The following is a 16322-nucleotide window of genomic DNA, read 5'->3' on the forward strand; positions in this document are numbered from 1 at the left end:
TAATTAAGAACCCAACTGACAGAGCAGGACAGAAGCTGGGTCAATCTGCACTTTTCCTGGTCTGGCTCTTTTGCCACCATCAGCTGCCTCTTAAAGTTATAAAAATAATACAGAGAAAAATGAGAAACTCTGATCGAGAGGGCTCATAAGCCTGGCAGTGGCAGGGGTGGGGCAGGAGTGGTTGGAAGAGGAAAGATGGACAACAGTGGAATTTGTTCCAGCTGTGCAAGCTACATATACAGATGAGATGAGTGTGGGCTTCTCTGGAAAACAGAGATGATCATGTTTCATGCCTTTGAAGGACAACTGACCAAGGAGATCTTCAGGGAACTGGCGGTGATGGATAAGCTAAATCTTACTGCAAGAGTCTAATTTTCCCAGGTGGTTGGAAGGTGAAAGGGTGTTTTAGGAGGAAATAGCATAGACAAAGAGGTGAGGGCTCGAGAAAATAGTGTTTATGGGAATGTGAATGCTGTGGATGGTTGAAGTGCCAGGATACAAGATGGAGAGGTGAGAGATGACCCTGGAAAGAGGCCAAGGCCGGTTAATAATACCTTATTTAACTGTTAAGGAGCGTGAATCTCTCTTGTGACCCCAAAGAAAAGGATTGCTTTAAAGCCAATGTTGCCAACCAGAAATTCTCAAGGGTGTCCTGGAGTCCAAAAGAGCATCTGAGAATAAAGAAATTTCCTGCAAATGACACATTAAGCAAGAACCTTTTTGAAGTTCAGTTTAGTTCCAGAACTCCTGTTCTCCCCCACTGTTTCCCACAATTTGCTTTTGCTTCTTTACTCCGGGTTAAGATAGAGTCTTCCATTGCAGGTTTGAGTGCGATTCTTTCCTCCTTGGCTTGACACTGGGGCCCTCCAACCTGTAACTGAGGGATTGTGACAACTCCTGACATTTTCTCATCACAGTTTCCAAACGTTGGGGAAATCAGAGGCATCACAGACGCACTCCCTGGGTGGTGATATTTACCTCCAAATGTGAAAGAGGCAGATGCCAGCCCAATCAGGCACACAGGTAACTTTGCCCTCTTGTCAATGATCTCAGCTGGCAGGCTAGGCCAGCCCCACACCGGGGTGCTAAGCCTCCTGCTCACCGTAACTGGAGACCCAAAACCATCCTTAATTAAGTTCTTTCCTGACGGCTGCCAGGTGTGCCCTTCAGCAAGAGAGTGTTAATTCCAGCCTCCGGGGGGACAGAGATCCAGACCCCTTTCCGGACACGTCTGCTCTCCAGTTCAGCCCCTACCTGGAAACCCCCTCCCGCGCCCCCACGGCCCCCCCTTCCTATGGACGGGGGAGTTGCCTGTTACGTTGCAGCTGCCGGGAAGTCCACTCAACGTCTAGCGCCCACCCGGGCGGGCCCCGCAAGTATATAAAGACCGCGGAGAGCGAGTGGGACAAGACGGCGCGACGGAAGAGAACGAAGGGAAGAAAAGTGATCGAGAGGCCGCTGAACATCCTCTCCCCGGCGCAGCGGGAGCCGCCCGAGGCAGCTTCCCGGTGACAGGTAAGGGCGCAGCGGCGCGGAACCTCAATCTTATCCCCGGACCCCCTGCTCCGGGGGGCCTTGGGATGCTGTCGCCCAGCTCCGATCTCAGAGGCATCTTTTGTCTCGCTGCCGTCCTGAATTCTTTGAAAACTTTCTGTGCTGGGCGCGGCGTGGGAAGCCGCTGGCAGCGGAACCGCAAAGACTGGCCTCTCTGGACGGCCGGAGAGCCGCTGCGACGCTGAAGGTGGTGACTTTCAGGAGTTGGCGGCCGCGTCTGTCCCGGGGAAAGGGACTCGTGAGGAGTCCTACCCGTATTCTGGGGAGACTCCAGGAGACCCAGTCTTTTGGGACTTCTGATTTGCCGGGTAGGTGTCACTTCTTAAAAGATACCATATACTCTAGCGTAAATTGATGTTGAAAACGGGGGCAGAAAAGAAGAGGCTAAAAGTCACAACAAACTCCCTGCGTTCCAGACTTCTTTGAATTCAGATTTTTGAAACTTCGTTTCCCTGTCCACCTTAGCGACCCCGACGTGGCTGCGCTTAGAGAATGACACAGTCTGCTCTACAGGAGCTGCTGGTGTTAAACAGAGGTGGCCGGATGGGAACTGTCCACGGTCCTGAACCACCCCGTCTCTGCCCTCAATAGGATCGCAGAAGGGACCTCCAATCCAGCAGATCTTAGATCGCAGGGCAGCAGCAGCAGCACTAGGAGGTGATGGAAGCTCAGGCAAGACGCAGGCTCAGGCAAGGTGGGTTCCCAGTGAGGGAGGGAGAGTCTTCAGAGCATTTGGATCCCCCAAATTCTTCGTGTATAAATGGGGAGCTGGTGGTTCTCACAGAAGTGCTGGAGGAAGCACTTGTCTTGTTTGTGTTAAGATCTACAGATCATGGCTTATTTAATGACATAATATTCCTTTGACATTGTTTTAGGACTTGATGGGTGTGTATCCAGGTGCCAGGATGAAACTCTGCTCCTCTGTTACTCTAATCTTTGCAGACTGGCATGGCCAGTGTGCAATTTTAGAGGGCCAATTTTACAGGGGGGTGGGGGAGAGAAGGACTGGGAGTGTGGGATTAGCAGAGGCAAACTAATATATATGGGATGGATTAAACAACAAGGTCCTACTGTATTCAATATCATGTGATAAACAATAATGGAAAAGAATATTAAAAATGAAATTAAATAAAACAAAATGTTTTGTTTAGCTCATAGATAATTTACCAACACATATCAATTTCTAATTAGTGTTGTTCTGTTATAGTTAATGTCAAGATTAGCAAATTACAAGTTCATATTTACTTTTCCAAGATTTCAATTATTTGACACTCCCTACTTACAAAAAGCACATTTGACATCTACCTATTACTTTATTGCTTTAAAAACATGACAGTATAATATTTGTTTATTGTAGAAAAATACAAAAATATACATGAGCAGAAAGAAGATAAGTTGCTTTCAGGAAGCTACCTAATATTTTAGCAGGAGACTGCAGCTCTGAGAGGTGGGGAGTGAGGATGTTATCATGTTGTATAATATAGCCCATGGGGCAAGAGAGGAAACACTGTCTGAGACTTTTCAGGAAGGTCTGATATCATGAGGTAGGTTTTTAGAAAATGGAAGTCATCCCAGAATGGACAACTTTGAGAAGAACTGAAATATAGTCGAGGTGACTGTCAGACCTGTATGACTTTACTTTCTTCTCTACTAAGATGCTATTTTACACTTGTCCATAGTATATAAGGCTTCCTAGGTGGCAGTGATGGTTTAAAAAAAAAAAAAAAACCCAATTGCCAATGCAGGAGATACAGGAGACTTGGGCTGGATCCCTGGATTGGGAAGATTCCCTGGAGGAGGGCATGGCAACCCACTCTAGTTATTCTTACCTGGAGAATCCATGGACAGAGGAGCCTGAGGGGCCACAGTCCATGGGTTTGCAAAAGAGTCAGACACAACTTAGTGAGTAAACAATGACAACAACAACATAGTAGTATAAAACTACCACTTTTCTGCTTCTCTTTTAAACTTGGGCATTTTTACTGAGTGAAATGTGCTGTGTGGTCTCAGAGATTTAACATAAATTACCTTGTCCACCAAATTCAGGCTTGTACTTGAACTGGAGCACCAAAAGTCTACAACAGGAGCAGCCTGTCCTCGGTCACAACTGGACGCCAGGTTGACCAGTGTTCTCCTAGTTACCCTGTGATGCAGATAGGCCGGCTCACTGGCTACCAGCACCATCTAATGGCTGCTCTGAAAACACTCGGGCTGTGCTTGGCAACCATTCAGAAGGGAGCCCTTTTGGCTCAGCTTTTGGGGAAAGGAGTGGGGTGGGACAGAGAGAAGGAAGTGGCTTCCTGAAGCAGACAATGAGAGCCAGGGGGAAATTTCACTTCCAAAGCTGTCCCTATAAAAAAGATTTGGCCCATGCCTCCACAAATAGGAGATTCCTTTGGGTAAATATTTTTAAATCAGAAGAGACAATTAGTCATCTACACCTTAATATAAATTTCTTTTCTTATTTCTTCCATAACGGCTGGGTTGAAAAGACCTGAAATCTAGAATGACTGTGGCGTGCATGGTGACAGGGCTCAGGGTCATATTGGAGGGGAGACCTTTGTGAGGGGTGGCAGGGCAGTGTGAAAGCTAGAGGGATGGGGGAAATGTTGGGCACAGCGGGCAAAAGGCAGCATTGATTCTCCCTTTTACTGCGTCTGGACCTCTTTAAGCATCTGCCCAGTGGTGCTTCCTGATTTCTCTGAGAAAGTGTCTTTGGAAGGTGTTCATGATGTGATGTAGTTCTCTTCTGCTCTGTGTGATCATGTTCTTCCTTTCCACACCAACAGCATCTTCAAGTCCAGCTATTTCAGACTATATTTGAGAGACTCAGAGAACAATAGGAGGCCTGACGTATATTGTATTCAGGAGATGAACCAGTTTTAAATGGGGGTCTACTTTAAAAATAAATCTCTAAAATGTCTGCTTCTCATATCTTTGGAAGCAGGAATACGTCCATAACATGCTACATTAAAAAAAGGAGTTCTCAGGGCTGCCAACCTTCCAGTAGAGGTTGAGTAGTAGTATATTTCTCCTACATTAGAAAAAAATAAAAATAAAATAATAAATAAATCTCCAAAGTCACAGGGGTCTAGGAAATAGTGATTCCCTGAGTGGTTTATGTACAGGACATCAAAATGGGTTGGCTGAGGTTTTGGCTCAGTTGGACAGAAGTTTCATTGGCCATTATGCAAACCAACTATTCATAGGAAGTGGAGTTTCTGAGGAATGATAGAATCCTGGTGGAGAGGAGTAGACCATCTCAAGCAGGAATTTCACAGTCGTTTGTCTTCCAAAAGTTACTCCTTGAATCTAGAGTGTTAGAACTTTAGTTTCCTGAAGATGGGGAAATAGAAAAGATCAGTGATGGAAACAAGAGAACTTGGCCATACCTCATTGTGAAAAACCCAAGTCATTGTCTCTTTTTGGGTCTCAGTTTCCTCATCTCTCAAATAAGGGGCCATACCAAATGACCCCTAAAATAGTTTCCAACCCTAACATCCTTTGGGGTCTAATTTTTAACAGGCGATAAAGGGAAAACTGCAGTTTACCCACTGCCCTCCTCTCTATTACAACTCACACGACCACCCTGCACACCAACCTGCTCCTTGAGCTGCTCTTGTCCTCAAAAAGCCTTGAGCTCCACAAATGAGAGTATTGTTAATGTTGGCTCACGGTCCTTCCTGATGAGTGGCCAACATTGTTCTGCTCCTTGCAGGGGTCCCACTCATCTTGTTTGCCTCTGCAGAGCCTCAGCCAGCCTGGAAGATGCCGAGATTGTGCAGCAGTCGTTCGGGCGCCCTGCTGCTGGCCTTGCTGCTTCAGGCCTCCATGGAAGTGCGTGGTTGGTGCCTGGAGAGCAGCCAGTGCCAGGATCTCACCACGGAAAGTAACCTGCTGGTATGTGGGCTGTGGCCACCATCTTGATTTGGGTATCAGATGGTACTGGGGTGGGGACAGCACAAACAAAGGAGCATGCAAAAGGAGAGATTCATTTCCAGAGATATGGCAAACTCAACCAAGGGCAGGAATAGACCTCTAGGGTGAAGTAAGAACTGGGCCAAGGAAGGGAGGAAGCAGCTTCAGGGAGATGGGTTTACTCCATAATGTCCTCTTGATTATCTTTACTTCCTGCCTTGTCTTCTTGTAAAGAGATCCACTCCTTTTAAGCTATTTAGAGATAGTGCCATTAAAATAAACAATACTAATGATAGTAATAGCCATAATTGCTCCCTCGACTGACCCTACCTCTTCTTTCAATCTTTTAGCCTTCAAATTATTCCTTTTTAGATAACCTCATATGACTTTCCATTTCCATTCAATTTTACTTTCCTCGTATCTGCTACCAGTTACAAAGTCAGGAAGATAATATCACAAACCGTCTCTAGAAGGAAAAACTCAGGTGCCATTTTCCACTAACTGGTGCCAAATGCCTTTTGCTTCTCAAGGACTGACCTTCTGCAGCCTTTCCATAGCATATAAAAGCCCTTTGTGCCAGGCTGGAACTCCCTCTAGGTCACCATGGCTTGTGTGTGTATTTGTTATTATTTATTTGTATTGGGAAGTATAAATGAGGAACAATACCAACTAAAGGCTACAAGAAACACTACTGGTGGCCATGACTAAGTTCCATCCTACTGCCCTGTACCTGCCTGGCGAGGGTGGAATGCACATCACTACATTCTGTGTGTTTTGTCAGTAGAGAAGCTGAGTTAAGGTGGAAAAAGACTTTCTCAAAAACAGATCAGATTGCATGTAGAATATAAAATAGAAGTAAAGAGTCCAGGAATCCTGTGAGCTCTATTTCCGAGAGACCCAAGAGACTCTTGATTAGAGACACCCATTGCACAGTCTTTCCTGTTGAGAGCTCATCAGGGAAGAAGCACTGGCTGTGGTCAGAGTCTGGAGGTTCTAGTCCCAGTCCCAGTTCTGTCAATGGGCTGTGGAACCTTGCCAAGTTCCTTTCTCCTCTCTGAGAAATTGTGTGTCATTATGTGTCCAGGGGAGAGGAGTATGAGATAATTTTTGTTTTCCACTGTTACTATTCTGCAGTGTTATAATTCTAAATTCCTGGAGTATGAAGTTCCCAACTCAACAGAGTAGGTGGGATCCTTCTTTTTCCTCCTTGGTTGTCCAGAGTAACTGAAAACTCAAAGGCTGCAGTCCCAAGGTCATTTTCCTAAGCAAATATGTGCCACAGTTGTCTAGTCACAGACAGCAGACAGGGCTCCATGTACAGGACTCCATGACCCCTGCGATGGAAATAATCCTGACTTCTTATCCTTCCATCCAGTTAGAAAGGCACAGGGAAGTGAGTCGCCCCCTCTCTAAGCTCACTGATTGAGGCAAAGACAGGATCAGCTCGGAAGACCTGAAAGAACCAGAGAAAGTGCCAGATGGGTGTGGGCAAGTTTGGAGGGAGATGGCTAGGGGAGGGCATGAGGTACGTTTGCAGACCACTGGGGTACGGCTGAGGCATTATTGAAACCACAGGCCCTAGAAGCCAGACTTCTCCCAAATTTCAACCCAATGCCCTTCCCAGACTCGAACTGAACCATATTTATTTATTCACTATTCATTAAGTGCCGACAACTACCACCCACCTGCCATTTACTGACGAATTCCTATATATCTGGCTTATAAAGTTTAGGACGTTTACCCTACCCACAAAGCTACAACACAAGTACACCATGGATTGGGACGGGGATTTTGTTGTAACTGCTGGGCAGGGGTACCAGGAGCCCAGGGGACAAAAAAGGCGCTATCCGAGCTGAGTCTCAGACGTCTGGGGATGCTCAGAGGTGGGAGTGGGTAGATATCCTCCGCAGTTAGCCCAGTGGACGACCCCGCACGTGCGGAGGGAGTGGAGGGCGCTGGCGGCGCGCGTGAGGGGCGGGGGAACGCCGCGGGCCGGAGTGGGCGGGGCCTGACGCTCTCGCTGCTCTCCTGCAGGCGTGCATCCGGGCCTGCAAGCCCGACCTCTCCGCCGAGACGCCGGTGTTCCCTGGCAACGGCGATGAGCAGCCGCTGACTGAGAACCCCCGGAAGTACGTCATGGGCCACTTCCGCTGGGACCGCTTCGGCCGTCGGAATGGTAGCAGCCTCGGCGGAGTGAGCGGCGCGGCCCAGAAGCGCGAGGAGGAAGTGGCGGTGGGCGAAGGCCCCGGGCCCCGCGGCGATGGCGCCGAGACGGGTCCGCGTGAGGATAAGCGTTCTTACTCCATGGAACACTTCCGCTGGGGCAAGCCGGTGGGCAAGAAGCGGCGCCCGGTGAAGGTGTACCCCAACGGCGCCGAGGACGAGTCGGTCCAGGCCTTTCCCCTCGAATTCAAGAGGGAGCTGACTGGGGAGAGGCTCGAGCAGGCGCGCGGCCCCGAGGCCCAGGCTGAGAGCGCAGCCGCGCGGGCTGAGCTGGAGTACGGCCTGGTGGCGGAGGCTGAGGCGGCCGAGAAGAAGGACGAGGGGCCCTATAAGATGGAACACTTCCGCTGGGGCAGCCCGCCCAAGGACAAGCGCTACGGCGGGTTCATGAGCTCCGAGAAGAGCCTAACGCCCCTTGTCACGCTGTTCAAAAACGCCATCATCAAGAACGCCCACAAGAAGGGCCAGTGAAGGCGCAGCAGGCAGGGGTCTCTCTCCGCGGAAAGTTGACCCCGAAGGCCTCTCTTCTGCCCTCCTGCCGTCTCGCAGCCCGGGTGAGGACTCGCCCAGGCAGTGATGGCGCCAGGTATCCCACTTCTTAAAGCTGTCTGTAGTTAAGAAATAAAACCTTTCAAGTTTCACAAATATTGACTGGGTGAATTAAAAACGCATATCCATCAAGTAAAGAGCAGCACATATTGGAGGGGCGATAGTGGTTTCCATGTTACTACGTGTTAATATGTTTCACAGGATATACTGAGAATCAAAGGAAAAGGTACTTCCTCCCCGCCCCTAGCAAATGGGTCTTCTAGGGGTCAAATAAGGTGATGGTTCAGTGTGCTGCATTTCCCACTCTCCATTGAGTGCGAAAAGGCTGATCAGCCAGCTGATGATTCCTCCGAAAGACAGGATTCCTCCTATTACTCTGGTTCCCACCTAAGTCCAAGAGCCAGTGAGTCACAGATGAGCCCCAATGGGAACTGGGAGGGCTCTGGGCTCCGAGGTGGGACGTTGTGGTTAATGCCTATGTGGATCTAGCGATCTGTGAGAACTTAGGCAAGTCTTTGAACTTCTCCAAAGTTTAGTTATCTCATTCCTTCCTGTTATGAGTGCTGTGTGAGGGTTAATGAGAAACTGGAGAGGTCATCTTTTCATCACTGAGAGGCTAAGTGTGAGATTGGTATGGGTTCAGATTTGACTGCTCTCCCAGGCTACCCTCAGATACTCTCAAACATAGGGTCTCACCCACACAGACATATACCCATGGAGACACGTCTGTAGAAATAAAGTATGCACAGATGCTTCTTTCAGCCTCTGGGGCGTAAGATTGAAGTCTGTCTTGACCTGCTTGTCATGCCCAAGCTCCCTCTACCCCAGGTTGCCCAGTTTCAGCCTTCTCTTCCTGCTCAGGCCTCAACTAGCCTAATAGCTCCCTAACCAACTGGTATCCTGGTCTCCAATTGCTTTTCCCCCAATCCATTGAACAAACTCTTCATATTAATGTATATATAGAAAATCTTGCTTTCTCCACATTAGTTGGCTCAAGACACAATCACCCCACTGCCACTCTTCCATCAATTCCCAAACAACTGGGCATGACACATACCAGGGCCCTTCTCTGTCAGTTTCACTCTCCTTACCAAACTTCACTTCCCTGGTTTTATCACTTCTTCCATCCTCCTCCACCTTCTGCCTGGAATTCTCCACCATTCCCCTCTATTTTGAATGTTACACTGTTTTCAACATGAATCCGGGCTCAAGTCAACTTCTGCTGGGAAAGATGGGATGTTTTGCAGTCAAGCCTGCTCATTTTCAGGGTTTCTGAAGTCAGCCCCTCTGCACTTGGAGAGCTGTCCAGCCCAGATGGCAAGTTTCTTACCGCACACACATATTGTGCTCTTTTCTTTCAAGGAAAGTAAGCTCCACGAGGGCAGAGGCCAGGGGTTGTGTTTCTTATGTCACCAAGATCTTTTCACAAAGTTGGGGCCACTGGTTTGTAGTCACACATTCAGAGAGTGCATACACAGAGATGCACATGGCCATGTCAACTGCATCAGTCGATGATACAGATCAAAACCAGCTGGGGAATATTTCTGTATGGCACTTCTATATTTACTTCCATATTTTGATATGGATGTTCACAATTAAAACTGGAATGCACCTGGGAAGTCCTGATAGGGGACAAGAAAGCCAGACTCAAGATAAAGTCTCCCTCAATGTGGGTTCTATGAAATGGGGTTGAATCCTAGTTGCTGTAATGAAGCAATGTTCCAGGCCTCATCTGAGGATGCTCCCACGCTGGGAATCCTGGGCCTCCTGTTTACATCTTGGTAGCTTCCTTTCGGAGAAGGCAATGGCACCCCACTCCAGTACTCTTGTCTGGAAAATCCCATGGACGGAGGAGCCTGATAGGCTGCAGTCCATGGGGCTGCTAAGAGTTAGACACAACTTTGCAACTTCACTTCACTTTTCACTTTTATGCATTGGAGAAAGAAATGGCAACCCTCTCCAGTGTTCTTGCCTAGAGAATCCCAGGGACCGTGGAGCCTGGTGGGCTTCCATCTATGGGGTCGCACAGAGTTGGACACGACTGAAGTGATTTAGCAGCAGCAGCAGCAGCATCCTTTCACTTACTCCCCTTCCGTTCAAGGCAAGTAAAGTAATAGTAGGTGGGGGTGGCTAAATGTCAGTGGTTAATGCTGGTGGTATTTTCAGATCCTGTTTGCGTCTCAAAAAACCATTTACTTTAAAGAAATCAAATACACAACTGTGCAGTGACAACATTAACATTTATTTGAAAAGGGCACTGGGAATTCACAACTAATAGTCCCAAAGAATAATCTTGCTAAGAGTCCTTCTTCCTACACACTGAACACCCCCCACCCCCACCCCAGTCCTCCTTCCCCTTCCTTCAAATTACTTTGATTCGATGAGTTCAAAATACAGAAAACTTCCACAGGCACTAATTCTGCACTCACATATAAATACATCAGCAGTTATATACAAACACTGTCAACTATGAACTACATTATACACACATGCACACGCACGGGCACACACACTCAACCAGGTCATGAAGGTCTTAAGTGGACACAGACATGTTATAATGTATGAGTAACGCTGCAGCATTTGTGGATTTACAGCCCTGCCCTCCACAGGCCAGAATCAACAGCCGTGGAGGAAGAGCTCAAAAGGGGAAGGTGATGGGCTGGGGCCCCAAGGTCCCCTGAAGGAGAAAAGCCTTGGTCAACCTAGTTGGTGATAAAAGACAGAATGGAAAACAGATCACAGAGCCCTCCCACAGGTCTGTGTCCCCTCCCAGCTCCCCCACTTGGCAGGCTGCACCAACACCCTTCTGCAGACTTCAGTCCTAGGCCAGATTTGGGATAAGGGGCATTTTAACTAGAAGGTTTCTAGGGTCATGAGATGAAGAAGTAACACGCTGCCCTAAGCCTTCTCCCCGGACATAAGGCAGATATCTTGTTTCAGCACAACCTGCCTTTTCAGGGTCTATGGGTCCAGAGAATTGGGTGTGGCCTGCCTTGAGGAGCCTCCCTCCCTGTCTACCATCAAACTTAATATTCAGCCTAACAGCTCAGGTCTAGTCTCTTCCCATAAGCCCCAACTGGCCAGCTGCCATTTCATGGTCATGAAAACGAATTGGGAGAAACAGCCTCACTTCTCAATGAGACACTTTCTACCCAGGGACAATGGAATAGTATCTGGAAGGTTTCCTGACCCAGGGGCCCCAAGTGAAGCCAAGAGGTCTGGCCTTTTAGGCATCAAAGCAACTGCAAGGCTGTTCTGATCCTTAAGCCAGTTGAAACATATCCTCTGGGACTGAGAACACCCGGAGCAAAGGGCAGTGCCTCCTTGACCCTTGCACTTCAGGCACTTTAGATGGTCCCAGCCCTGCCTTTCACCGCTCATTCGTCTATACTGATGCTTGAGGTGGAGGGCTGGACAGAGGAGAATGTCTGAAGACTTTTCTATTTCTTCTTCTGATCCACCCAGGCTCCTTCTCTGGGGAGGAGGTGTTCAGAAGTCAAGAAATCACTTATTTCTACTTTTCAGAAAGAGGAAAATGGGAACAGGCACAGGCCATGGTGGATCCCTTTGCAAGGAAAACCAGAAGGAGCCTCCAGGGTCACACTGGGGCTCTCCTCTCAGCTGCTTCTGACACACTCATGTGACTCAACCAAGTTCAGTGAACTTCCAAATCCCCAGTACATCCGTGCTACTGGGTTCTGTCAGCATTCGAGCCAATGGGCCCTACCCCTTGCCCATGAAGATGAGTCTTCAGTGGTTTGGGGGAGAAACTGGTTTGGATGGCTTTGTTAACTCAAAATCATAACACAGAAGGGTAGCAAAGAGGGTTGGTCACTTGACACAGTGTCACTAGATCCCATAGGGCTTGGAAGGCAGGAAGAGTGATGCTAGGCTGAAAGCCTGGGTACCCACCATCCTCTGCTTGCCTTCTCTCCTAGGGTTTGGGAGGGCCAGGGGAGGGTGAAGGAGACTGCTTAATTTATTATTGAATTGTTTGAATTAATGTTCATCTTAAACTTTCTGATTCCGAGGCGTCTTTGACTAGAAGCCAGATTCTACAGCATGTCAGCAGGCAAGCCAGTATTCCACTGAGTGTGATTTTAAATTGAAACTGAGAAGAAAGCCACTCAAGATGCAGTCAGGTCTCCAAAAGCAGCACATCTCTGCTAGGCAGCGATGACATAGAGAGAAAGCTGTTTCAGACAGAGGAAACAGCAGTGGAGTGTCTGAAGACAGACATCCTGTACCTTTTCCTTCACTCTGTTCCCAGGGTGGGGATGAGGGAGTGACAGTAGACGGACTCGGAGGTCTCTGGTTCTGGGGCTGGCACTAAGAAGGAGGCTCTAGGGAATGACTCCCATGTCCCAGAGCCAGGACCCCCAGGCAGGGCTCAGAGTACAGATGCCACGGGGTGGACCCCACAGTCAGAGAAGCATGAGAGAAACAGGGCCTCAAGTCAAAGCCGAGCAGGGGAAGAGCCAGTGAAGACATGATTGTGGTTCAAGATTTAGATTTTCTCCAACATGTCTTCCAAAGGTTACTTGTCTTCAAGTTTGTTTCTAGTTATTTTAATCTTGGTTTCTTAATAAAGAGATATTAAAGTAAAGAGAGATCTCAGTCCATGCTTATAAAGTTGGGTTGAGCATTAGCCAAAAGCCATAGCGCAGAGCCAAAGGCCATGGTGGGAGCAGGGGCCAGCCCCCCTTGTCCCCAGAGTCATGTAGACCCTCTGCAAGTTGCAGGCTCACAGCACAGAGGCAGCGATCAAGGCAGGAAACTACAGGAATGAGGGTCAGACAGCCCCCCTATCCAACAAGTTTACTGCACATGCAGTAAGAAAGTACCTAGGTTCAGATTCTTCTGGTTTGGGCAAATACAGCTCTCTGTTCTGATAACCCGGCTCTCACAGTGCACCTGCGTTGGGCCATGCACAGGGGTGTGATCCGGGGGTGGGGGGGGGTGCGTCTCGAGAAGACTGACCTCTCCTTAGCAGAAAGGGCCTGCTTCTGACCCCACCCCACACTGTCTAAAACTGTACCCTCAAAAGGGGTTCCTTTGGGTCAAGAAATCTACTCACTCTCCCTCTTTTCAAAAGCAGTTTCTCCAGGGAGGAATCATTTGACCATTCTCCCCTTCTTGTGAGTCATATCAGCTCAAAAGTTACAGGAGGTTAGACTGGAAAAGAAGCAAAGGGCTACCCTGGGCCAGAGGGTGCTTCCCCAGAAAGAGGCCCAGGGAAGGTTCTGCCAGAGGTGGCTCACATTGGGATCTTCAGGAAGAAAGGCATCAAAGAGAGAGAATCAACTTGGAAGAACATGCCTCTGGACGAAGGAGCGGAGATGCTACAGAGGGGGACAGACTTGCCCACTTCTGCCTGCTGCTTCATAACAGGAGGCCAGCAGTTGGGGAGCAGGAGCCCCCTCTATTAGCGGCTTCATCCTCTGCTGCCCCCCACCCCTGCCATGGGGTGTCTACCCCAGCTCCTGTTATAAGGGCTCAATATTAACCAACATTAGAAAGAACCATGGAGAGGCAGCAACTGGCAGCGTGAGCCAGGGAGTGGAAGAGACATCAAAGATTTGGAGGCCTTTGGTCCCTCAAATGGGGGAGGAGGAAGGGACGCTCTGGAGATCAACGCCCACATGCCACTGCTTTGCAGGAGGAGCTGCCCTCACTTCCTCCTTATCACGTCTTCAGCTTCCTGTGACCAACTGTGTCTCCATCTAGTTCCCTCCTGGGGGAATGGGAACTGTGCCGCTCCCTGCCCAGGACCCGCCACCCCCATCCCCCGCCGCCCCCATAGAAGCCATCACTCACTACATTAAGCACAGCTTCCTGGGACCTCAGCCTCTCTCTGCAGGACCTCCCCTCCACCCCCCGCCCCCTCACTTTTGGCCCCAGGCTGACACAGAGGAGGAGACAACAGGCACAGGTGGGATGCTTATTGGCCCCAGAGGGGCAGGTGGCCGGATCTCCCTCAGGGAAGACAAGGAGGAAGCGGGGAGGGGAGGGGCCCATAGGAGGTGAGGGGGCCCGGGGCTCCACCTTGCTTCACTGGGGAGGTGCTGCTGTCCAAGGTGCTTATTCTCTGAGATCCCAGTTAGATTTCCATGTCATAGGGATGGGCGTGAAAGCTAGTTCCTCCCTCAGACCCTGCCCCTCGAAGAAGCTGTGTCTTGAATTCAGTATACGCAGAGATCAGGAAACTTCATCTCGTAGACAGGGATCGAGTGGTTCTGAGGCTGGCCATAGGCTGCAGTGATGGTTCCTGATGGGCTTGGAGGGGGCCTGGGGCAGAAACACAAGGAAGAGACATGAGGAAGGGGTCCAAGGGTTCCACCTTGTGCACCAGAGCAGCTGATTGAGGTTTCTCTTTGAATAGGGACCAGAGATTTTGTCAGTCCGTGGGTCCCAAGGTTTCAAGCTGTTCTAGAACCTTCAGCTTGAAGTCAAGCTTCATTGCTGGTTCTATAGTGACTGTTGCTTTAGAAAGTAAAAGTACTAGCTTGGGACACTAGGACCACTGGGTCTTTTCCAGGGTTCACTGAGCTGTCTTTTTCTCTGTTTCCTTATCTGGGGAGAACTGGTGGCCGAGCCCTGGAGACAGAGGCTGCAGGCAGGGAGGGCTAAAGACAGGTGTGAAAGGAGGACTTGGGGGTGGGGTACCTACACTGGGCCACAGAGGTGGGGATACCCTGCCCAGGGCTGCCACTTACCGGATAGTGATTTCAAAGATCTGATTGAGTTTGCTCTGCAGCAGTGATGCCTAGAGATAAACAGAGAAGAAAGTGAACTAGGGGTTCCCCACACCTTGACTCCCAAGCCTACTGGTGCAGCATGCACTGGAGGTACGAGGCACTGCAATCTTAGGAAAGAAACTGCTGTGAGATAAAAAAAAAAAAAAGAAAAAGGAGCTGCTGTGGGCTTGTTTCCAGTGCTTCTCAGTGGACCCTCACAGTGAGTTCAGATCAGACAGAGGGGCCCAGCAGAGGCCTGCCGGGGACAGCACAGAGGCCAGGCACCCCAGAAAGGACTTCAGCAGCAGTTCTAGAAGGGCCCTTAGCTCCTCCAGGTGAGGCAACAGGGCCTGCTGGGAAGAGTCTGGAGGTTTGGAGCTGGTTCCAGCTCTTTCCTTAACTCCCAAGGAGCAGCTGTGCAAAGCTCGTGTGTCAGGGAAGACACTCTCTCTGGTCCTCTTTGGTTCCAACTAAGCCCATGGACACAAAGAGTGAGATTGCACTCAACTCTGAGCTCACAAAATAAGCACCTCTCGAGATGGGACAAGAACTTAGTATAATATAGACCCAGGAAAATCTGTATTATACTTACTTCTATTTTTATATACCATAATGCATATTAATATAATTATTATATAAGAGGTTTGAATATATGTATATATATTAGAAATATATATATTAGAAAGTTACATGCATTTTTATGGAGAGGAAAATGTACAATAAAGTATATTATCTGTAACTTCAGATATTTACAATTATGTTTCATTGTTACTAAGATGGACCCTGGGTCTAACAAATCCTGGTCTATCATTTTCAAGAAATGTTTGCACTCCTCCCTTACCCAGAGACTTCAGACTGTCTTTTTACTTGTCTGGTGCCCTCTCATTCAAATTTCTTTTCCAAGGCCAGGTTGTTCCATTCTACCCACCAGTGTCCCCTAGTTGGAAGCAGCCCCATAGCTAATGCTGGCCATCTTTCCTGTGTCACAGCCCCTCCTGTCATCACTCCATAATGTGAGAGTCCTAATGGCAACCTCACAGAGAAATAATGGAAGATGCTCTGGTGAACAGTGAGTGCTATTTATGTTCTTCCTCTGATGATTATTATTATAATCTGTTCAGTACAGGACATGCTGAGGTCAGGATTTCTCCCTTATATGAAAATTTTGACGTCTGGAGGGATATGACTAATAGGCTTTTGGTTCGTAGGGAATCAATGCAGTGTTGGGATTTAAATCCTAGTGTCTGGTGACAATGGTACCAAGATCTCCTAGAAGCTCAGTCCTGCTCTGGACACACATCCTGCGTCCAGTTGGTCCTGGGATGGGCCCCATTCCGCCTC

The 16322-nt window shown here is 48.8% G+C and overlaps 2 protein-coding genes and 1 non-coding gene across 6 annotated transcripts in view; 2 read left to right on the forward strand and 1 right to left on the reverse strand.

Annotated features, from left to right (window-relative positions):
- Nucleotides 1-4459: 4459 nt before the first annotated feature.
- LOC139031767 (small nucleolar RNA U109) lies at nt 4460-4596 on the forward strand. Its single transcript, XR_011484267.1, has one exon. It is a non-coding gene; the product is annotated as a small nucleolar RNA U109 (small nucleolar RNA).
- Nucleotides 4597-5322: 726 nt separating this feature from the next.
- On the forward strand, nt 5323-8340 carry POMC (proopiomelanocortin). The gene is made up of 2 exons (XM_020870510.2): nt 5323-5454; nt 7507-8340. The coding sequence occupies exons 1-2, from the start codon at nt 5323-5325 to the stop codon at nt 8164-8166; spliced, it is 792 nt and encodes a 263-aa protein (XP_020726169.2). The 3' UTR covers nt 8167-8340.
- A 2125-nt stretch (nt 8341-10465) lies between these two features.
- The window catches only part of EFR3B (EFR3 homolog B), a 95495-nt gene continuing 89638 nt past the window's right edge, over nt 10466-16322 (reverse strand). For all 4 annotated transcript variants that reach the window (XM_070450852.1, XM_020870442.2, XM_020870440.2 and 1 more), the window contains 2 exons: nt 14961-15010; nt 10466-14532 (listed from right to left, as the gene is read on the reverse strand). In XM_070450852.1, the coding sequence (XP_070306953.1) occupies nt 14427-14532; nt 14961-15010 (156 nt within the window). In that variant the 3' untranslated portion in view covers nt 10466-14426. The remainder of the gene's footprint in view (nt 14533-14960; nt 15011-16322) is intronic.

Source organism: Odocoileus virginianus, chromosome 2 (assembly GCF_023699985.2).
Source record: "Odocoileus virginianus isolate 20LAN1187 ecotype Illinois chromosome 2, Ovbor_1.2, whole genome shotgun sequence".
NCBI lineage: Eukaryota > Metazoa > Chordata > Mammalia > Artiodactyla > Cervidae > Odocoileus > Odocoileus virginianus.